This window comes from Anomaloglossus baeobatrachus (genome assembly GCF_048569485.1).
Source record: "Anomaloglossus baeobatrachus isolate aAnoBae1 chromosome 5 unlocalized genomic scaffold, aAnoBae1.hap1 SUPER_5_unloc_13, whole genome shotgun sequence".
In the NCBI taxonomy this organism is placed as follows: Eukaryota; Metazoa; Chordata; class Amphibia; order Anura; family Aromobatidae; genus Anomaloglossus; species Anomaloglossus baeobatrachus.
Window position 1 is genome coordinate 311,454 of NW_027441788.1, and position 23,726 is coordinate 335,179.

A 23,726-nucleotide genomic window follows, 5' to 3' on the forward strand; every position below is an offset into this window, starting at 1 on the left:
CTTCCTTCCGCATTGCCGGAGGGAGCCGCGGGACGCAGGTAAGCTGTGTTTATCGTTCCCGGGGTGTGACACACAGCGATGTGTGCTGCCTCGGGAACATTGAACAACCGCATGTTCAATTTTTAGTAATTGAACGACGTGCATGCGATGAACCTTTTGACGTTCAATTGCAATCGCACGGAGGTTTCACGCGCCACAATATAACTAAGGATGCCGGATGTGCGTCACTTACGACGTGACCCCACCGACACATCGTTAGATTTATTGTAGCGTGTAAAGCCCGCTTTACTCTTGCTAGTCTTACTAAGTATGTGGTTTGATGCCTGCGTCTCCCTGCGCTGCTCACAGACATCAGAAAAGTGAACATGCAGAGTGCCAGAATCTATAATTTCTACAAATCCTGATGCCACCATGACAGTTGGCTATGTCTGCAAGCATCTCGTTGTGACATTGATCCACAACATAGACAATTTAAAAAAAAATTTTTTCCAAAGACAAAAATCAAATAGAGACACATGCCAAATATTTAATGGGCTTGTCCGGGACTGTAACATTGATGGCCTATCCTTAGGCTTTGTAACCAAAGTAGGTAGCAGGGTCTTGCTGTCTGCACAGATAAACATTAAGGCTCCAAGACCGGCAATGTACAATGAAAATTGATGTCAGGGACTGAAGTGAGATTTCTGGCATAGGGAACGCCGCAGTTTGTTATAAATTAGAGAAATGGTGGCATCACACGTTTCTTCTGGCCAAGTTCTGCCCATTCTGGCAAAGCTGGTTAAAATTGGCGTGAAACCTCCAAAAGTTGCACAATTAATTTTTAGTACATTCATTTATTATTGACTGTAGAATGGCTATGACGTATCAATGTTTGGAATCAGCGGTACAAAAGGATGTTGATGAAATAGAGAATCATGACTGTAAGGCACTAGAGTGTTAATAAGTGCTGAGAAAACCGTGCAATGTAAAAACAACAACTGTCATCGTAATCAAAGCAAACAAGAGACTATAACAATATAGCTCTGCAGTGCAGCCAGGCCAACCATCTGTCTTTATAAAACCCTTCTCTGGTCTTCTTTCCAAGCTTATTGAGCAATTCACTGGGGGCAAAAAGGGGGTTTTCAGGTTCCATCTGGTACCAACCATCAATGGTGTATTTACTAGTGTCAAGACCAACATAATCCAAAAGCTCAAAAGGACCCATTGGGTAACGGGCTTCCAATTTAATTGCAACATGCATGTCTTCCTTCGATGCATGACCTCTTTCATGAAGATGCACGAATTACATTAGGTATGGTACCAGAAGACGGTTAACAATGAACCCTGGGGTGTCTTTACATGACACAGGCATTTTTCCTAGTGTTTAACTGAAGTCCATGAGAGAGTCAGAAGTCGTTGGGCTAGTCATTGGTGTCTTAATGACCTCCACCAGCTTCATCATTGGTACTGGATTAAAGAAATGCAGCCCTCCAAACTGATCCTGCCTAGTTGTGGAGTTGGCTATGTCAGTTATTACCAATAAGAATGTGTTGCTGGCAAATATGGTGTGTTCTGGTGCAATCTGTCCAGTGTCTTGATTGGTGCGTTTTTCACTTCCAAGTTTTCTATTTTGGCTTCCATCACCAGATCATTGCTGTGCACCACGGCCGCTGGGTCTGTGCTTGTGCTGAAGTTTGAGAGCGTTTTGCTGATGAACTGTGCAGCAGCCTCAGGCTTGTCCGCAAACATCTTCTTAGTGACCCTTTTCAAGCTGTCTTCAATACTTTTGGCAGACTTTTTCAAGATGTCATCAGTCTGGTCCACTAAAACAACAGTGTGTCTGGTTGCTGCAGCTACATGCACTATCCTGGCAAACATCAGGCCTCCTCCGATCACAGTCACGTGCTTTATAGTCAGCTTCTTCGCGGTGGCGCTGGAGGTCATACATTTCGCTATGAGCTACCAGCAAGAGGAGGCCATGTCTGCTTGTACTGTTGGGAGCTGAAGGACATGCGAGTGATGTCAGCACAGCGCGCCGTGATGATTTAGTCGCACGATTTTTTTTTCACAACTCTGTGTTGCACAAAAAATTGATTGAAAAGGGATTTCTGTCAGAATTCTGGCATAATTGCTTTGAAGAATCAGGGTCTAGGTGTCAAATCTCCTTCTGTAGGTGTCTCCATTCCTTCCAGGGTAGTTTGCCAGTAGTTCACATTCTCTAAAGCAATAATTTTATTAGATATTTTTTGGTAGTTTAAAAATGTGGTATTTCAGTGTGCGGCTGTAACTTTTATTTTTCTATTATCTAGCTATCTACACACATGTGGCGCCCCTGACCTGGTCAGGCACCACTGAGTACTGCACCCATGCTGGGGACAGTACAATACAGGTAATCCAGAAGGCTGACAGGGGTGTGGAACACAGGCGCATAGTGATCAGGTCTCACACATGTACCCATGAGAGGACCCCTGGGGGTCCCAGGAGGGGGCAAAGCCTATACCTCCACTGGAATAGTGGCAGGGGGTAAAAAGCCTCCATCTCCTCTCAAGGGGTGTGGTGGAGAGTCTGGTTGCTAGGTGGCGTAGGCAAGAACAGGAGAGGAGGAGCAGTGAGTCAGTTAGAGGAGAACTCCAGAGGGCTCAGTGAGGAGCAGACCTGTGGGGTTGATGCTGTCTAACAGCGCCCGCGCAGTGGCTACTGACGGGGGAGAACGGTCAACTAGGAGTGCTACCTGAAAGCCAGCTTCAGCTAGAGAGAAAGCACGGAGTGGGAAGTAAGGAGACTGCTAGAGAGCACCAGGCCCAACCGGGCGGCAGATCCCGAAGCGGAGATAGATTCAGCTTTCTTTTGCTAAACCTGCCGGTGTGGGGCTCTCAAAGCCCACGCCACAACACCACAAAAGCCGCAGCCACGTAGCCACAGTTAGGGCCCATAGCTCACAGGAGGCAAGAAGCTGGAGTGATCTGGCCCAGGCGACAAGCACACGGCGAACGAAGGGGAGAGAGGCTGCAGCATCTTCCCTGGGTGACCCCCATAGGGACTCAAAGTCGGGGTCACCCCAAACCACCAAGGGCTAAGGAAGGCGAGTCAGTAGTCACCCTCATAAAGTCAGCCTGAAGGATACCCGGTTCCCATCTGGTTCATCCCAGCTACGCCCGGGCTACTCACCCTGCCATCAAATGTGAGTAAAGCCCTTGAAAGACAGTTCTGCCTGTGTGAGTCATTCTGCGACTTGTGGTACTACAAACCTACACAGGGCCCTGGGGCTTGCCTCACTCTCAGGAGGCTACTACATCCGACTGCACCCACCATCAGCCCCAGGCGTCCCCTAACCTGCAGTGGCGGTCCCCACTGACCGCAATACTGAGAGTGGCGTCACGATCAAAACCGAAGATTCCCTACCTGTGACCAGAACCAGCTACGTGGAGTCCCTGAAGGTATGCACCGACACAACACCTGTGGGGCTTCACATCTGGCGTCACGAACAGGATAAGGACTAGACCTGTTCAGACAGGTGACCATGTGCCTGGGCGGTCCGCTTGAAAAATTGGAAGCGCCGCCATATTGCCACCATGAAAAGCGCGCTGAAAAACAACAGCAGCCCGCGCTGGAAGAAGTTACCGCCCACGAAGAGGTGTGGCTACCCAGAGATCCCCTGCAGGGTTCGGACCTTGCCAGCTATGAGAGTGGAAGCGTCCAGAGACGGCGGGAAGGAAAGAGAGCCACAAGCCTGCTGCTGGGAGAGGAGCTGCTGAAAGAGGCAGAGCAGAAACTGAACAGCTTGTTATCAGAGGCAACGGCGAGTCCACAGCTGGAGAGTCGTGCAGAAGAGGGCGCAGAAGAAATGGCGTCTGACCGCAGAAATCCAGAACCGGGCTCCGCTGCCTGGTGGTATCGGGAGCTGGCCCAGTTCTGCGACCGACTGGAGAACCGGGTTGTGGAGCAGATCCGGGAAGAACGAATGGAAATGCTGGAGATGACCGCGGCGGTTCGGGCCTATGAAAGGAGAGCCGCGCGCCGAGTGCCAGACAGGACGGCGATGACGCAGACCCCGATGCTGCCACCGGTGGGTGAGTCGAGTGATGCCCCGGCCAGCGCAAGTGCCCCGACCCCTGCTGCCACGCCCGCGGTCCCCGAAGAGGCGTCCGGTGCGGCGACGCTGAAGCAGGCCGCAGCCACGCCAGGTGCGGCCTTCCAAGCCCCAGCGGCCGCAGCGATGCCCTGCTCGGCCCACCAAGACCCGGTCCCTGCAGCAACGCCCAGTCCGGCCCGCAAAGAACCGGCTGCCACCGCGACCCTCATCCGCGTCGCAGGCGTAACGCTGACCCAGGCCGCCGCCCTGCTAGGCCCGGCCCGCCGAGACCCCACCGCCGCAGCAACGCTCGTCCGCGCCGCAAGTGAGGTGCTGAACCAGGCCGCAGCCACGCCAGGCGCGGCCCGCCAAGCCCAGACTGCTGCAGCGACGTCCAGCCCAGCCTGCACAGATCCCATCGCAGCTGCGACGCCGATCCAGGCCGCCGCCAAACAGGGCGCGGCCCGCCAAGACCAGGCCGCCGCCATGCCGGGCGCGGCCCGCCAAGACCAGGCCGCCGTCATCCAGGGCGCGGCCCGCCAAGACCAGGCCGCCGCCATCCAGGGCGCGGCCCGCCAAGACCAGGCCGCCGCCATGCCAGGCGCGGCCCGCCAAGAAGAGATTACCTCATCATTTACCCCGGCCTGCAAGGCCAGAGCAGACACCGCTCACCAGTCCAAAGAGGTCCCTGCTAGGAAGACCCTGATAGGAGAGGACCCCGAATACTGGAAGCTGAAGGCTGACCTAGAGGCCCAGTTCCCACAAGAGATGGTGGATCGGTATCTGCTCCCTCCGCATACCCCCAAGGAGATTCAGGCAACCCCTGCAGCCGCGCCAGAGAGTCCACCGCCCAGACCAGCTGAAGAAAGCCCATCCCCAGCACTGCCACCAAAGGAGTGCCAAGAAGAACTAAGGGGGAGAGGAGGCCAGGAAGCTGAGGAGCTGACTCCAGAGCCATACCCAGAGCCGGAGATGTTACCCTATTCCCGTTGGGATGAGGAAGACCTGACACCATCTGCAGAAGAAGAACTGCCCAAAAGCCTTACCTGGGAGTTTGTGAGCTGCACCCTACAGAATCCAGCCCGTAAGACACACCGCAACAGAACGCAACTATCCCCTGCACCGTCATCTCCAGAGCAGAGAGAAGTCACCGTCAGAGACCTGCAAGAAAAACGAGCCCTGAGAAGGTCCAAAGCCCAGGCCAGAGGACCCCTTTTCAGAGGAGTAGTGGAGGATTTTAATCTGAGAAGTGGATATGGATTCATTGTAGCACCTGGTATCAAAGAAGGGATATTTGTCAACAGAAGAGATGTGAGAGCTCATCTGCCTAGAGGACACCCTGGCAGAAATCTAAAGATGGGAGATTCAGTCCAGTTTACTATGCATCAAGGCGAAAGAGGATTGTATGCCCTGGACGTAACACAAAGTCCTAAAGAAAGAGAAGGAAGACAAAGCAGAGAAAAAGAACCTACGGATGAGACGACCACAGACGACGATAAAGAGCAGGAAAGCAGCAGGTGCCACCGCCATACAGGCTCAAGCCCTGGTAAAGAGGAGTAAAGCAAAGTAAAGAAAGAAGTTACCAGTTGAAGTTTTGAAAAGTTTTGGTTTGCAACGTTCTCAAGTTTAAGTATGTGCCCACAAAAACTATTGTGAGAAAACCATAAACCTTAAGGCTATGAACTGGCTATAGCCACAAACTCTCGCAGTGTAAATAGTTACACCAGAGGGCACCACCGCCACCAGAGTCAGCCTGTTTAGGGGCTTGGCTCGTCTGCAACCAGGAGGAGCCCGTCCGTATATAGGGCCTTGGCTCACCTGCAACCAGAGAGCACGCCTGTTTATGGGGCCTTGGCTCACCACCACAAAGAGGGTACCTGGTCAGCACCAACTGTGGAGGCCGCCTCTGCATCCTGCCAGAAGAGGCTGAAGGCGCGGATCCACCAGGCCAGGTATACCCTGAAAACCACCAGCCCATGTAAGCCGCCTCTACATCCTGCCAGAAATGGCTGAAGTCGCGGCCAACGTGAAAGGGTTTTGGGTGGGTTAACGGACTTGTGGGTGGAGGGTGGTGATGTATGGTACCTGGTGCTTTTAAAAAAATGTTTTACATGTTTTAATGTTTTATGCATTTTAAAATGTTGTCTTGCAGCCCGAGGACGTGCTGGTGATAACTAAGGGGGAATGTGGCGCCCCTGACCTGGTCAGGCACCACTGAGTACTGCACCCATGCTGGGGACAGTACAATACAGGTAATCCAGAAGGCTGACAGGGGTGTGGAACACAGGCGCATAGTGATCAGGTCTCACACATGTACCCATGAGAGGACCCCTGGGGGTCCCAGGAGGGGGCAAAGCCTATACCTCCACTGGAATAGTGGCAGGGGGTAAAAAGCCTCCATCTCCTCTCAAGGGGTGTGGTGGAGAGTCTGGTTGCTAGGTGGCGTAGGCAAGAACAGGAGAGGAGGAGCAGTGAGTCAGTTAGAGGAGAACTCCAGAGGGCTCAGTGAGGAGCAGACCTGTGGGGTTGATGCTGTCTAACAGCGCCCGCGCAGTGGCTACTGACGGGGGAGAACGGTCAACTAGGAGTGCTACCTGAAAGCCAGCTTCAGCTAGAGAGAAAGCACGGAGTGGGAAGTAAGGAGACTGCTAGAGAGCACCAGGCCCAACCGGGCGGCAGATCCCGAAGCGGAGATAGATTCAGCTTTCTTTTGCTAAACCTGCCGGTGTGGGGCTCTCAAAGCCCACGCCACAACACCACAAAAGCCGCAGCCACGTAGCCACAGTTAGGGCCCATAGCTCACAGGAGGCAAGAAGCTGGAGTGATCTGGCCCAGGCGACAAGCACACGGCGAACGAAGGGGAGAGAGGCTGCAGCATCTTCCCTGGGTGACCCCCATAGGGACTCAAAGTCGGGGTCACCCCAAACCACCAAGGGCTAAGGAAGGCGAGTCAGTAGTCACCCTCATAAAGTCAGCCTGAAGGATACCCGGTTCCCATCTGGTTCATCCCAGCTACGCCCGGGCTACTCACCCTGCCATCAAATGTGAGTAAAGCCCTTGAAAGACAGTTCTGCCTGTGTGAGTCATTCTGCGACTTGTGGTACTACAAACCTACACAGGGCCCTGGGGCTTGCCTCACTCTCAGGAGGCTACTACATCCGACTGCACCCACCATCAGCCCCAGGCGTCCCCTAACCTGCAGTGGCGGTCCCCACTGACCGCAATACTGAGAGTGGCGTCACGATCAAAACCGAAGATTCCCTACCTGTGACCAGAACCAGCTACGTGGAGTCCCTGAAGGTATGCACCGACACAACACCTGTGGGGCTTCACACACACACACTCTCACACACACACACACACAGCAACCTGTCTCCTCTTCAGCTTCATACTCCTGCAAGTAAGAGACCTTTGGTCACATGACGTGATGTCAAAAAGGTTCTTGAACAGTCCTATAATCGGCATATAAACACTGGGGCCTCTAGGAAAATGGGGGCCCTGGGAAATTGTCCTGTTTGCTCTCCCTTTCCCCTAATGCCAGTCCACCATGCCAGCCTGTCTTCTATTCAGTTCTTTTAGACTCATGCAATTAAGAGACCTTTGCTTACATCATGTCACATGACTTCATCAAAGGTCCTTAAACAATCAACTTCCGAATGCAACTGATAAGGTCCTTAAGAAAGTGGGGTTCCTGAGAAATTGCACAGTTTGATTCCTCCTAACACTAGCCCTGACTGTAACCAGGGCTTATTTTTAGGGAAACAGGGTATTCAAGAACCCTCTGCAGGTATTTGAGTTGCCTTCATAACAACATAGAGAAGGCACTAGAAACAAACAGAAGAAGCAGAAGCAAAGAAAATACAGCTGAAAAAAACAGAGCAGAAAGTCTAAAAATGTAAACACAAAATTAGTGCAGAAAGTACATGAGTAGATATCTCTTACTGGATAGAGCTGGAGGAAACACATCCTGAGGAACATCGGGGTCTTCCTGTTTACAGTCCTGTGGGAGAAGAGGACGGGGACATCTCTCTGGTGTTGTCCTCTTACTGGATAGAACTGGAGGAGACACATACAGGGACTGAATTCATTCCTTACATACAGATAATTATAGGCAATGTGTATTTAGTCCTGTCTCTTACCTGGTGATGTTTGGGGCTGGGGATCCTCCATCATGACGTCCGTGTACAGATCTTTGTGTCCTTCTAAATACTCCCACTCCTCCATGGAGAAATAGACGGTGACGTCCTGACACCTTATAGAAACCTGACACATACAATGATACCGTCACCCCCGATCCCTTCATAGCGTTACTGTATAATGTCCCAGCATTCCCAGCAGTGTCACCTCTCCAGTCAGCAGCTCAATCATCTTGTAGGTGAGTTCTAGGATCTTCTGGTCATTGATGTCCTCATGTATCGGGGGGTGAGGTGGAGGCCCCGTGATTGGGCTCAGGGGTCTTCCCCATCCCTCAGATACAGGGGCCTGACAGCGTTCACTAGAGGTCTTCTTCACTACTGTGTAATCCTGGTTATGGAGAGACACAGTAATAAATCTCACTACAGACATTTCCAGAGTCCTCACCTCTCCAGTTCTGTCCATCTGTTATTCCCATAGATAAGAATGATGTAATGTGATGTCATCAGAATCTCTCACCTCTCCAGTAAGCCGGAAGAGGATCTCTAGGGTGAGGTGTAATATCCTCTCCGCCATCGTGTCCCTGTCCATATCCATCCTTGATGGGGCAATCAGGAGAATTCTCTTATATAGAAGATCTCCACTGAGAGGATTTGATATTGTTGGGACCTGAATGGGGAGAAGATGACGATGTGACATCATAAAGAATCCTGTACAGTAATATAATTACTGGAGACTTTATATCCGATCACTGGCTGCAGAAATAACGCTAACATGTATGACATGAAGAAGACAATTCATGGTTTTGGGACTGCAGTAACCGAAATGAAGAACCTCGATCCAATAATATTACGAAGCAGCTTTTCTTCCACATGTATGGCACGTTACTATTTTATAATATTAATCTGTTGGTTTTTGTTCTCTGTATGTTTGCAGGAGTTTAGATTTCCAGATTATTTCGGCTGATTCTTAAAAGACAATTTTTTTAAATAGTTACTATGGAAAAGTGACCCTGAAAAAGACGTGGGTGTGTGGGTGGACGAGAAAACCGACCAGTGCCAGGAAGCTGCTGCCAAGGCAGATAATATAATAGGATGCAGTGAACGAGGCACAGATGCTCCGGACAAGAACAGTTTTGCCTCTATACAAGTCACTAGTGCGGCCACACTTACAAAATTCTCACAATTTTGGGCTCCAGTGAATGAGGAGGACATAACTGAACTAGAGCGGGTGCAGAGAAGAGCAACCATTACAGGAATGGAAGGTCTGCAATAGGAGGACAGGTTAGCAAGCTTGGGATTATTCATTTTGGAAACACAAAGGCTACGGGGCGATTTTATTACAATGTACGAGTAAATCAGGGGCATTACTGAGATATCTCTAATGAGCTTTTTACAACTGAGGCCTGCAATGATGACAAGGAGGTTCAATCATAATCACAGATGGGGATTCTCTACTGTAAGAGCAGTGAGAATATGGAACTCTCTGACAAATGATCTGATAATTCTTGATAGACTACAAAAATTCAAGGCGGGCTTGGATGCCTTCCGTAAAAAGTATATTATTGCAGGTTGTCAGTACTAGATTTTGTGATGGGACATCGATCCAGGGAACTAGTCTGATATTTTTAGTCATGGAGGAATTTTGCCCCTTGTATAGGTATTCACACCCCCACAACGTTTCCACTTATTTTTACGTTACACCCACAAACATACATGTATTTTATTGTGATTTTATGTGATATACCAGCATTAAGTAACAAGTATTTGTGAAGTGTAAAGGAAATGATAGATAGTTTTTTAAATATTTAAAACTATAAATCTGAATATTGTGACGTGCATTTGTATTCAGTCCCTTGTAGTATGATGCCCCTGAGTGACCAATTGCTTCCAGAAGTCACATAATTAGTAAATTGAGTCACCTGTATCATTTATTCTCAGTATAACTACAGCTGTTTTGTGAAGATTTCACTAGTTTTGTTTCAGAACATTAGGGATCAAACAGCATCTTGAAAACCAAGGAACCCACCAGACAGATGAGAGTTAAAATTGTGGAGAAGAGTAAAGCAGGGTTCGGTTTAAAAAAAAATAAAAAAATAGCCAAAGCTCTGAACATCTCACTAAGCACTTTTCAATCCATCATCCAAAAATGGCAGGAGTATAGTGTGGAGACACGAGGGTCAGTGGGTACAGTTGTCCACTGGCTTGGCTGTCTTCAGAAAGACTGCTCGGACTCATCCCACTGAACGCTCAAACTGATTTTTTGTGGGCAGAACACTTCTCAGACAACACAGGGTGAGGGAACCACACCTTGGTAGGACGTTACTGGTTCACCAACAGGCAAACACGTATCGTACATTTCCAGCAAGATCACAAGATGGTACAAGCGACAGAGTCTCTCCCATCCGTTGGCTCGCAAGGGATTAGAATATTTGCGACTTCGGGGCTTCCTGGGCTAACTATCCCAATCAGTAGCACCCCGCTTTTGATGAGCACCCACTGAGAGGAGATAGTGGCAAGCTTACAAAAATGACTGAGCACAGCAAGATACAGCATTTAGCCAGGCAACTGAATTGTCATCACCTGGGTTCTCCAGGTACAATTGTGGGCTCAGCATTGAGCAGTGAAGGAGATCTGTGATCTTTCAGCTAAAAATGTGGATTTTAGGCTGAAGTCCTGCAAAATAAATGTGGAAAGAGGAGCAAAGCCCTTTTTATACCCTAAGTTCTCACTTCAGAGTATTGTATCTTACAGGATTGGTGGGAGATGGCTGTTCTCTCATTGGTTCAGTTCAATTCGACTGCATAATATTCCTCTAATTGACATAGTCAAAGAGGCTGAGGCAATCTATATTTAACAGGATATAGGGCTCCAGTCAGTCTGACATTAAACAATGGCTAACTTCTCTTGATTTGGCAATCAAAGAAACAAAAGGTGTTGCCTAATTAAGGACAGTTCACCCCTCACACAAATCTCCAGATGCTGAGTTGTCACATATAGCACAACTGCAAAACGACAAAGACATGGCCGTTCACCTAAACTGACATCTCAAGCAAGGAGAGCAGTAATTATAGTGAAGTAGCCAAGAGGCCTATGGTCAGTGCAAAAGCAGGAGAGATCAAGAGCTCAGGGGGAGAATCTGTCCACAGGACAACTATAAGTCATAAACTCCACAAATTTGGTCTTTATAGAAGAATTTTTTTAAAAGCAAAAGAATAAGAATTGAAAATTGCTTCACAGACGCCGTCATCCAATTTACCTGATATAGCTGTTTTATAAAGTAGAAAGGGCAAAAATGTCACCTCTAGATGAGCAAAGCTGGTAGACACATCCCCAAGAGACTGGCAGCAGCAATTGCAGTGAAAGGTTTGTCCTGCAAAGTATTCACTCAGGGGGCTGAATACTAATGCACATCACAATTTTCAGAGTTAAATTTCTTAACACATTTAGAAATCCGTGTATAATTTCCTTGCTACTTCACAAATGTTTGCTACTTTGTGTGGTTATCACATAAAACCTCAATAAAATCAATTTTTTGTGGCTGTAATGTAAAAAAACATGGAAAAGTTCATCGGGTGTGAATAGTTTTTCAAGGAAAGGTATGTCTACCTTCAACCTAAAAACTAGGAAATTTTGTCACGAATGTTCTCCAGTCCACACCCGAGATATTTCATGTATAGCAAATACTTTGGTGCAAACTTGCCGCCATTTAGGAAAACATGAGACTTTTTGCAATAAAATGTCAGTAACACAGGTCAAAGGAAAAATACAAAGGGTTTCTATTGTGCGCAAAATTCATGATCCACTTGCTCCATTCTGAAGAATTTTGGAAAAAAAAACATTAATTAATACAAGAAGATTGAAAAAGGTGACATAGAAAAAACCCAACAGAATTGATGAGTTGGATGTAAGTTTTGTGGTGCGGAGCCCGTTATACCGGCAGACGGGATGTGACCGGAGGCAGAAATATTCAGGGAAGGGAAAGATTTTACACTTTTTAGATAAATCCTCTCTTCCCGGGATGTAACGGCCTCTAATGCCGGGATCACACGGCCGGATAAAGAATCATCACAGCTTCATCCAGAAAACTAGGATAAGTCTTTTCTTATTTGTCATCCATATACAATCCGGTATTTACAGCCGCTATTAATAATGTACAAGACCGTTTACAGCTTCCTCCATTACAGAACTGCAATGTACCCGTAACACAATGTCTGCTGTATGGTGGAGCTGGTGGGAATCTGATGAATTGTGCAGACACAGACCTGAATGGACGAGTCTCCTCCGATTTACGGAAGACACTAGAGGATGCTGGGATTATTCTCACACGCAGATTCAGTCAGTGAGAAAGAAAATCCCCATCTGCACCGCCACATCCAATAACAATGGTCTGAGGGCGAGACGTTGTGTTATTTTATGCACAACACTGAAAATACAGTAGTGTGAACGAGGACTAAAAGGAATCATCAAAGCTCTTATCTCTCCTAATCCTGCCATCTCCACCGCTCTCATTACACAAGTATAACACATATAATACTGGAGGATAAAACAAGACTGAGCACAAGACCTTCACAGCCGTCTACACATCATAGGGCGATTTCATGGCTCCTTCTCTCCATCTACCTGATGATCCTGAGGAACATCGGGGTCTTCTTGTTTACAGTCCTGTGGGAGAAGAGGACGGGGACATCTCTCTGGTGTTGTCCTCTTACTGGATAGAACTGGAGGAGACACATACAGGGGCTGAATTAATTTCCTACATACAGATAATTATAGGCCGTGTGTATTTAGTCCTGTCTATTACCTGGTGATGTGAGGGGCCGGGGATCCTCCATCATGACGTCCTTGTACAGATCTTTGTGTCCTTCTAAATACTCCCACTCCTCCATCGAGAAATAGACGGTGACGTCCTGACACCTTATAGGAACCTGACACACACAATGATACCGTCACCCCCCGATCCCTTCATAGCGTTACTGTATAATATCCCAGCATTCCCAGCAGTGTCACCTCTCCAGTCAGCAGCTCAATCATCTTGTAGGTGAGTGCCAGGATCTTCTGGTCATTGATGTCCTCATGTATCGGGGGGTGAGGTGGAGGCCCCGTGATTGGGCTCAGGGGTCTTCCCCATCCCTCAGACACAGGGGCCTGACAGCGCTCACTAGAGGTCTTCTTCACTACTGTGTAATCCTGGTTATGGAGAGACACAGTAATAAATCTCACTCCAGACATTTCCAGAGTCCTCACCTCTCCAGTTCTGTCCATCTGTTATTCCCATAGATAAGAATGATGTAATGTGACGTCATCAGAATCTCTCACCTCTCCAGTAAGCTGGAAGAGGATCTCTAGTGTGAGGTGTAATATCCTCTCCGCCATCTTGTCCCTGTCCATATCCATCCTTCACGGGTCAATCTGGAGGATTATCTTCTATAGAAGATCTCCACTGAGAGGATCCGATATCGTAGGGACCTGAATGGGGAGAAGAGGACGATGTAACATCATAAAGAATCCGCTGTAATAATACAATTACTGGAGATAATAAGGGGAAACATATAATGAGAACATTCTGGGGGAACACTATACTGTGTGAGGGCAGAAAGGGGCCGAGGACTGAGGGCAGAAAAGGGCCGAGGACTGAGAGCAGAAAGGGGCCAAGGACTGAGGGCAGAAAGGGGCCGAGGACTGAGGGCAGAAAGGGACCGAGGGCAGAAAGGGGCCGGGGACCGAGGGCAGACAGGTTTCCTCACTTCCGGCCTCTCATAGTTGGGGCGTTTGTATCTATCAGAGGAAAATGAACAAAAACCTCATGATTCATAGAAATCAGCAAGAGAAAAACACTAAGAAAGTCTCAGAGCTGAAGGGGTTAATGCCGCCTGCCCCAGTAATGGGGAATCTCCACACACCTCCACCTGCAGAGCCGCACACTAGATATATGGCTGCTCTGTGCTTCCAGGACCTGTGATGATGTCACATGGAGGGGAGGAGTCAGGGGTCACATGATCAGCTCCTCAGTGTAGTCCTATATTGGTGTGCACGCACTGGATGAGGCGCGGTGTCAGTGGACAGTTCTAGTACTCCACTGTTGCGTATGTATGTGACCCCTGTTGCGTATGTATGTGACCTGTAGACACTCATTTCAATCTTTGCTAAATTGAATTCTTTATTGATAAGTTCAGGTGAGGAGAAGATTTGTTGAGCGACTTTAGAAGAAAAACGTTTGGACCTGATCGGTCTTGATCACAAGTTGCTGAAAGGGTGTGTATGACATATATGGAGCAGAGTCGCATGTGTACGATGTGTACGGGACAGTGCTATGTGTGTATGATTTCTACGTAGCGGAGCCCTGTGTGCATGATGTGTATATAGTGGATACCCTCTTTTACCACTTTATTAATCCCCAAAACACCCGTGCAGGGCCAACATAATCCACACGAGGTCCCACAACGATTCAAGCTCTGCTACATGTAGTTACAGCGCGATCATGGCACATGACTGTTTGCTATCAGGTTCAGGCAGAGACTGAGCAGTGATCAGTGATGACGTCACTCAGGTTAGCCGTGGCCACAGCTGGAGATTCCCACAGTCCACCACTTCTGATCGCAGGTAACTTGACCTCCGATGACTTCAGTGACCTCACCGGAGTTCATTCACCGCTCATCACGCGACTCACTCAGTCTGTGCCTGACCATCACAGTGTACATAGGAAATACTGTGGATAGAAGCGCAGAATAGGGTCTTACCAGGTAAGGTAAGAGATAAGCCAAGGTAATTTCATTCACCTATAAGGGTGTCTTGCTAAATTCTACTAAAAAGGGGGCTGAAAGCCCGTACTTACGAAGCGCTCACTGATATCCTAATCAGGCACGAATACTAATATTCTTTATAGCAAGATACTATTTATTTTAATAGCACATGAATATATATATAGTCAATGGTACATAGGCATTTAGAACTATAGTGATAGAAACTTATACAATAACAGAAATATGCATCAACATTACCGTTATGTTGTAGCAATCCTTTCACATCGGAGGGAACTCGAGTTAATGATAAGGAATCAACATGGCATCTTGGCATGGCATCACAGGAACAGTGCGTACGTACACTTCAATGTCCTGGAAGGTATTTCCCTAACATTAAGCGAGTCTGGTGTATTTTTATAGGAAAATATTGTAGGTTGTGTTAAAATGGTCACCAGCATGTGACAGCTGAGTCATGTTCATGTAACTTGACCACAAAATGCTGTGGGCACCGTTTGCTTCCTGCACATTTCATGCACATCCTGCCAGTTGACAACTGTCCGACCACAGTTTAACCATAGTGTTAGTGAAATATTGCAATGAGCCGTAAATTTCATATGCAAGCTTCTTTAAGCTAACCACAAGTTTCCGGCAAGTGGAACTGTAAATGTTACTTCCTTTATCTTAAAACTGCTTCAAGACATGTATTCTTTGGTCATAGTGAAATTGGTTATCCAGAGAGGATCTCTTTGATACTGAATTATTGATAGGTCAAATAATATCTGGGATCACTCCTATCTTATGATTATGATTCCTATCTAATCACACATACTTCAGTCATATCACATTGGTATCACAATCGGTCCTTGATCTCAGAGATTATTTTCCATCATCAGTATTCCACTAGAAGAAGATCACTCGGAATATACCATACCATGACCAAGAAATGTCGCTTTTAATAGGACACTAACATTGACTTTGCCACAGGTTTTGATTTCTTGGTTTGTTTGGATAAACGTTGAATCACAAATATAATCACTTTCACTACTATGTATATTAAAACTAAAAGCAATATTATCTGAAAAGCTCCCTTGAATATCAAGTGTTTTGGCATTTGCTCGATATTCAAAGGAATCATTACACATTACATTTCCTGATATGTTACTACAAGTTTCACTAGACCCATTTATGAACATATTGGCATAAGGCCATAACATATCATGAATTGTCCTTTCCACTAAGCTGGGTTTAAAAGCATCTACAGTATTTATAGCTGTCCCAACACTTATTTTTATATTCCCCATAGGGATTAATCCCAGGTTAGTCAGTCCAGTCTTATTTCTTGGTACCCAAATTCCTCCCTTAAAAGCCAGATATTGCAAATTGGTGACTGTTGCATTCAAATTGCCTTGCCACCATGGAAGATTGATCCATCCCACTATGGAAATGGGTACTGTAGTATTCTATAGACGAACACTTCGAGTGTCTTTATCAGCAAGATGATCAGAACAACTTTTCTACTTTAAGATTTCCTCCATCGATACCGGGACATCCAGATAAGGGATACTGGTGGCTGTAACCGAAGAATGTGTACAGATCCAGCAATCTGTGTGTTGAAAATGTGATGGTGCATCAGAAATTTATTCGCCATAGGTTCCTCCTGATGTAGACTTGTCCATCCAACGACCAAAGAGGCAAACATCAGACACAGGAATTTCTCCATCTCATCACTATCGAGCTCTTCCCAGTAACCGATACCATGGATTCCGCTTATTTACAACACCATCTGCAAATAAAGATACACTATTATTCTCGTAAATAACATTTTTCTTGTGGGACATATTCCCACTTCTCCACTCCTGGTCTCATCAGGAAAGTACGATCTTTTCCGACCGCTATTACCGCTGTCTCTGAGGGCGGTCCTTGGAGGTTTTGAATCCATATTTTTGCTCCTACATTTGTAATATTAGAGGAACCAAAACCTTTAGTACCCCGTATTGTTAATTCTGCTGGGGCAGTTCCTTCTCTTATCTCAGACAAGTTTATTGGAATTATCAACATCTGAGCCACCTTCTGGTGTTTCATCAATATCAAAGGTTCATTTCCCAAATTTAACATCAGTACCTTGATTTCTCCCTGATAATCTGCCTCTATTACCCCTCCCACCACTATGGCTCCTTTTAACGCTAAATTAGAACGAGTGGCTATTTGACCATAATGATCCTTTGGTGTATGGCAACCCAATCCTGTTGAAATTGGTTTTACCTTACCTGGGGGTACCACGACAGTTTCCAATGTACTGAGGTCTAAACCTGCTGAATAAGGTGTCGCTCTTTCTGGTGTGCCCAAACAGCTGTACCTTGCCTTGTCAACTGTTGGACTGACTTGTCTGATGGCTGCTGCTTTATCTGCTTCTGAATTAAACAAACGTTCAAGTGAGTTAGTAGGGACATGAGCATCGACATGAAATACAGTGGTCTTGGTAGATTGAATAATCCCTTCAATGTCTTTCCACACTTCCCTGACCATCTCAGACACATTTTGCTGTTCCTCTCCCCATGGGAACTCATATTTTTTCCTCATTACTTTGTACAAATGAGCCAACATTTGTCCCAAATGAGGGATATGTTGTCTCCAAAAATCAAACAATCCAATACAAGACTGAGTCTCCTGTTTGGATTTAGGGACCGGAAAATTAATAATTTTCTGTCTGGCATTGGGCAAGATCTCTCTGTGCCCCTTGTTCCACTGAATCCCTAGACATGTTACCACCTGAGACGGTCCTTGAACCTTGGCATCATTGATTTCCCATCCTTTACTCCTCATATGAGCAACCAGTTTTGTCAATTGATCTTTCACACTTTGCTCATCTTGTCCTTGTATCATTATATCATTGATATAATGTGAGATCTGCATTTCCTTATGACAAGACATAACCCCAAAGGAGAATTTTCCTTCGGTTAGATTAAGAGTCATCCATTTTAGGATATCAATTCCCAAAATATATTCTGGTATAGGTACTACCAGTACCGTATACTCCTTGATAGGTAAATTACCTATCTTCAAAGCTACCTGTGTCTGAACCCCGGTGATCACTTGACCACCTAGTCCAGCAATTTTTACTCGAGGTCCTTTCATTTTTTCTGGGATTCCATGAATTAAAGTAGCCTCCGCCCCCGTGTCAATCAAAGCTGGGACTCTTTGAACATTTCCCCCTTTCCAATGTATGCTAAGATTGACGTAGGGACGTTCGTCCCTGTTTATCAATAGGGGGGCTTGGCTGGCTACCTATGGTAAATCACTTCCTTCTGAACTTTCATTTACACAGACTTCAGTCTGTGCATTAGCCCTTCCTTCCGTGACCTTTGTGGCCACGGCTGCAGCCAGTTCTTCCAATGGATAAACTGACTGAAAATCTTCCCAAGACACTTTCTTTGGGGGGGTTTTCCCCTTTTCCTTCTGATTTCTTTACCTTGGGGGTTTTTGAACCCCCTTCCACATTTGTAGTGGTCACTTTCTTTGCAGATAGAACTTTCTGTTTGTACAACTTCCATAATTCTCCTGTCTCCTTTCCATCCATCCTTTCCTTATTGATCCCGGCTTTAAGCAAAGCCTGGAACATGTCTTTGCGAGACACCCGTGGGGCCTCCCCTACTGATTTCTCTTTACAATCAGGATTGTTTGGCTTACTGTTACCAACATGGCCTCCAGGGGACGATTTATCCCACTGTCCCATATCCTGTAACTCCCTCATCCTCCCTAGAACTACACCGATTGATTCTCCAGTCAGCGCTACAGTTAAGGTTAAAATAACTGAGTTGTATGCTGGAGGAGCATGTTTAACCAGCCTATTTCTTATGCTGGCTGTCAATGGGTACTGGAGATAATCTTCATCCATTCCCAAAAGAGGAAGAGCATTCCTCATTGCTTCTTCCTTCAGCCTTTCCATACCATCTTTTAAGGTATACCAAGGTTTATCATTGATAGGAAAGTCTACTTCTGATGGGTATTTGTCCAGAAAAGCATGGGCTAGGATCATGATTAAGTTTTGAGTACCATGCTCATTATGATCAACAAAATAATTTTTTATTGATCTCTGAATTACTGGGTCACGAGACATGGTGACAAATTTTGCCACGTCTCCGGCGTCAAAGTGCACTGCACCTCCTCCGAGATCGTGCACCCTGACCAACCAGGGAATTTCTCCTTCTCCTGGTTTTTGTCTAAACTGTGTTAAAATGCTATCAACTTCTCCCTGAGAGTAACCTTCAATGGTTACTCGATTTTTTACATGAGGAATCGTTCTCTCATTTATGATGGCATTACCATCTTCGTCATATTGCAGATTCCCCTGACCATCCCGGACATGTTCCCGGATGATCTCATTTTCTGTCCTCTCTAGGCGCCTCCTTACTGGGTTAGCCTGAATCTTCCCTTTATGGTACTCCTCCTCATCAGATGATGAAGATGAATCCCACACATCCCAATCCCAAGTATCGGGATCCCAGTTTATAGAAGCTGAGACGATATTTTATGTACTTTGGTTTTATTTAACTTTCCTCTTCTTTTCTTGTACTTATTTTGAGCAATTTGGGTTTTATTTACCTTTCCTCTTCTTTTCTTGTACTTATTTTGAGCAATTTTTATGGCAGCTTTTTGTGCCACATTCTGATAATGTTCCAATTTATCCTTCAACAGTCTGGTATTACATTCCAGAACTGTTTTCAGGCAACCTAATTCTATCATCTTTTGTTCCATCTGGGAACTTTTCTTCTGCATCTTTAGATTACGCTCATGCATTACACTATATGCACTTGCCAAAATCCAGATGCGCCGTGCTAAAGACACTACATCACCTGCTTTCACAGGGATACTACCGAATACATTCACAACATCAGTAGCTTCACTACCCTTAAGCTTATCCTGCCATTGTTTGCGCCGTGCTAAAGACACTACATCACCTGTTTTCACAGGGACACTACCGAATACATTCACAACATCAGTAGCTTCACTACCCTTAAGCTTATCCTGCCATTGTTTGTGCCGTGCTAAAGACACTACATCACCTGCTTTCACAGGGGCACCACTGAGTACATTCACAACATCAGTAGCTTCACTACCCATAAGCTTGTCCTGCCATTGTTCTGCCAATCCACAAGACACTACATCACCTGTTTTCACAGGGGCACTACTGAGTACATTCACAACATCAGTAGCTTCACAACCCTTGAGCTTATTCTGCCATTGTTCTGCCAATCCACAATTGACCAATTCATGTGCTATAAGATTGTAGGGAGCCTCAGTACAGCATGGGATCTCCACAACAACCTCCTTAACATTATCCTTATGTTTTCTGAACATTTTGACACTATGCAAAAAGATTGAAAAAATATCTGGAAATTTGCCAAATATATGTTTTTAATTTCTAAATTACAAAAATTAGTTTAATTACTTCTTATAGAAGTAATCCTGCCGACTACGCCAATTTATGTCTTGCTAAATTCTACTAAAAAGGGGGCTGAAAGCCCGTACTTACGAAGCGCTCACTGATATCCTAATCAGGCACAAATACTAATATTCTTTATAGCAAGATACTATTTATTTTAATAGCACATGAATATATATATATAGTCAATGGTACATAGGCATAAGAACTATAGTCATAGAAACTTATACAATAACAGAAATATGCATCAACATTACCGTTATGTTGTAGCAATCCTTTCACATCGGAGGGAACTCGAGTTAATGATAAGGAATCAACATGGCATCTTGGCATGGCATCACAGGAACAGTGCGTACGTACACTTCAATGTCCTGGAAGGTATTTCCCTAACATTAAGTGAGTCTGGTGTATTTTTATAGGAAAACATTGTAGGTTGTGTTAAAAATGGTCACCAGCATGTGACAGCTGAGTCATGTTCATGTAACTTGACCACAAACTGCTTGCTTCCTGCACATTTCCTGCACATCCTGCCAGTTGACAACTGTTCGACCACAGTTTAACCATAGTGTTAGTGAAATATTGCAAATTTCATATGCAAGCTTCCTTAAACCTGTCTTTAAGCTAACCACAAGTTTCCGGCAAGTGGAACTGTAAATGTTACTTCCTTTATCTTAAAACTGCTTCAAGACATGTATTCTTTGGTCATAGTGAAATTGGTTATCCAGAGAGGATCTCTTTGATACTGAATTATTGATAGGTCAAATAATATCTGGGATCACTCCTATCTTTTATGATTCCTATCTAATCACACATTCTTTCAGTCATATCACATTGGTATCACAAAGGGTTGTGCCAGTCACAACTCCTAAACGCACATAAAAGATGGTGACAGCCGCAGCCCTGGAAAGCGAGTTCAAAAATAACGGGGGAGAGATCGGGAGTAAGCCGCGCTATCACCGGAAAATCAGATGTTGATTATGTCATCTCTTTATGGTTTTATTCAGGTTGACGCGTTTCAGAGAGCTCTGTCTCCTTCATCAGGACACAAGGAAAAATCAACAGTCTACTACAGAGGAAAGAACCTATATATATACATACAGATACATCAGAGGACCGCCCGCTGTATGTCAAATACTGGAGGGACAATCGACTTATCAAATAACGGCAACAAGATTTAAAGCATAATGTATTAAAAGACGACTTTAAAAGTCCTGGAAGTAACAAATATCGCAACAATATAGAAATTACAAAACAAAAAGGAAAAAGAGAAAAAGAACAATGCAAAAATATTTCTTGGAAATATAACAGAATGCTGAGAGTCTAGAACTGTGGGATTTACTGGGGATCGTAGTGATACACGGGCTGGAGGCGCTATCCACAGCCCTATATAGGGGATCATGAGAAACAATGGTAAGATAAGAAAGGTTATGGTATTTATTGTGTTAAAAAATGGGGGGGGGGTGTTAAAAAATAAATAAATTGATGATGATATTACAGAGAGAGAAAAAATAAATAAATAAAAAATAATGAAAAACTTTGAATCTCACAATTGTGTATTATTTATCAAAGGTGAAAAGGAGAAAACGGAAGAAAAATAAAAAATTGCGTGTGTATAGTGACGGGTTGTGCAAAATTTGATATGCAGTGCGAATGTTCAGAGACCACGAGCAGGAAAGTCCTTGTGGGTAAGAAGTGTTGGGAGGTTTCATATAGTAGAGCAGACATAATATACAGTGTGTGTGCAGAGATCGCGTGCGGCAATCGTACATATGAGGTTAACGTACTAGAAGGAGTTCATATAAGCAAAAAAATCAATATGGATGAAAATTAAACATTTTTTTTGTATAAGGGCCCTAAACAGACCCAGTTAGAAGCCATGGAGGTGGCGGTCCGCCTGCGGGTTTTCATGTTGTGCAAATACAGATGAAGCCGCTCAGGAAGCAATGAAGAAAAATCCATGGAGGAAAGTAATTAATGAACATTTATTCAGTTTTAAAAACAAAAAGGAATGTTAAAATAATGAGTTTTAATAGAATTAAATAATATTAGTTATTGGTGGGGAGTGTTGATGTGCACCATATATTTGTATTCCTTAGTATAGTGATTCTAGCTGTGAAGGTTCAGAAAACGAGTGCCAGAGCAAAGCAGGAGTGCGCATGCGTGAGGGGTAACAGGAGTTCAGGTCCATGGGAGAGAACCACACCGCGCATGCGTGGGAGATAAAAGAGTTCAGACCGTGGGAATTACCTCACTGCGTCTTTACCTCACTGCGTCTACGCAGATTACGGAAAGTTCACAAGCTTCAAATGAGAAGCCCTCCCGCATGACTACAGTGCGAAGGACAGTGCCGGAATAACCACACACAGGACTTCATAAGGGGTTCCCAAATCACACACCCCATCCCTCAATTATAAACATGAATCATTAACATCATCCAATTTATACATAAATGTATAAATATAAACATTATTAAAATGAAACATATTTAAAAGTCGGGACCTGAATTAAGATAATATAAAATTAATATAATATAAATAAATAATATAAAACAAAGAAATGTATTAAATTGAATAAAAATAGATCAATAAAATGATATTAATAACACAAATCTGTCCCCTCATTTAAACCTATAGGCTACAAAGTGTTTAATTTGTATATCCAGAATGTTTCTTTTGTACTTAATACCTATAATCTATTAGGGGTATTAGGAAGGATCTGTTCGATGGGGTCACCCTTAAAGCCATATTTTTATTATGACCAATGCCTAGAGAGTCCATGTAGTAAAAAACAGTTTTAATATTCTGCCTGTGGGAATGACGTCTGTTGTGGAGTGTCTGAGAGGTCCTGCCCACATACTGTTTATTACACTCGCATGGAGTGTTTGAGAGGTCCTGCCCACATACTCTTTATTACAGCCGCCTTCTATCAGGTATACAATAAAATAAGACTGGCATCTGAGACGGCCCTTTATCAGAAAATCTTCCGAAACAGAGGAAGAGCAGAAGGATTTCCTCTTATGTTGGATGGACTTCCAGAATAAACAGTTTTTTACAAAGCATCAATATGAGCTGCTTGCAACACAGAGTTCACTGTACCTGTAGTGACCCTGCAGCTTCAGGCGCTACAGGGTACTGCACCTCATCTGGGGTGCAATATTCATCTTGGATACTGAGGAGGTCATCACTGGTAAACCACCATAACACATCCAACTCATAACACGGGAGCTCTTTCACTGGGACTGGGCTAGGGTAGGTGTCGGGGGTGGCCATCACAAGGTATGGGACCTCCTGCCCACTAGTTCAGGAACCCAGGAGGCGGGGCACCTTCAAGGGAAGTAAGCAGTCACCTCACACAGA

General features: G+C 45.3%; 1 protein-coding gene, 1 long non-coding RNA gene and 2 pseudogenes across 2 annotated transcripts; 1 reads left to right on the forward strand and 3 right to left on the reverse strand.

The window, feature by feature from the left end:
- LOC142258843 (uncharacterized) overlaps nt 1-8,290 on the reverse strand; it is a 63,671-nt pseudogene extending 55,381 nt beyond the window's left edge.
- LOC142258835 (hydroxyacyl-coenzyme A dehydrogenase, mitochondrial pseudogene) lies at nt 1,007-1,923 on the reverse strand (annotated as a pseudogene).
- Nucleotides 8,291-8,297: 7 nt separating the features above from the next.
- Nucleotides 8,298-13,596, reverse strand: LOC142258842 (uncharacterized). The gene is made up of 6 exons (XM_075331426.1): nt 13,504-13,596; nt 13,195-13,374; nt 12,989-13,112; nt 12,808-12,905; nt 8,705-8,854; nt 8,298-8,575 (listed from the first exon to the last, which is right to left on the reverse strand). The coding sequence occupies exons 1-6, from the start codon at nt 13,579-13,581 to the stop codon at nt 8,351-8,353; spliced, it is 855 nt and encodes a 284-aa protein (XP_075187541.1). The 5' UTR covers nt 13,582-13,596; the 3' UTR covers nt 8,298-8,350.
- Nucleotides 13,597-14,220: 624 nt separating this feature from the next.
- LOC142258849 (uncharacterized) lies at nt 14,221-21,788 on the forward strand. The gene is made up of 3 exons (XR_012727888.1): nt 14,221-14,274; nt 14,361-14,439; nt 21,375-21,788. It is a non-coding gene; the product is annotated as an uncharacterized LOC142258849 (long non-coding RNA).
- Nucleotides 21,789-23,726: the final 1,938 nt, after the last annotated feature.

Coding starts and splice junctions, on each gene's coding strand:
- LOC142258842 (XM_075331426.1), bottom strand. CDS start 13,581: ATGGATATGGACAGGGACAAGATGGCGGAGAGGATATTACACCTCACA. Junction 13,375..13,503: donor TCTTCCAGCTTACTGGAGAG/GTGAGAGATTCT, acceptor CTCCATAACCAG/GATTACACAGTAGTGAAGAA. Junction 12,906..12,988: donor CCGGCCCCTCACATCACCAG/GTAATAGACAGG, acceptor TGTCTCCTCCAG/TTCTATCCAGTAAGAGGACA.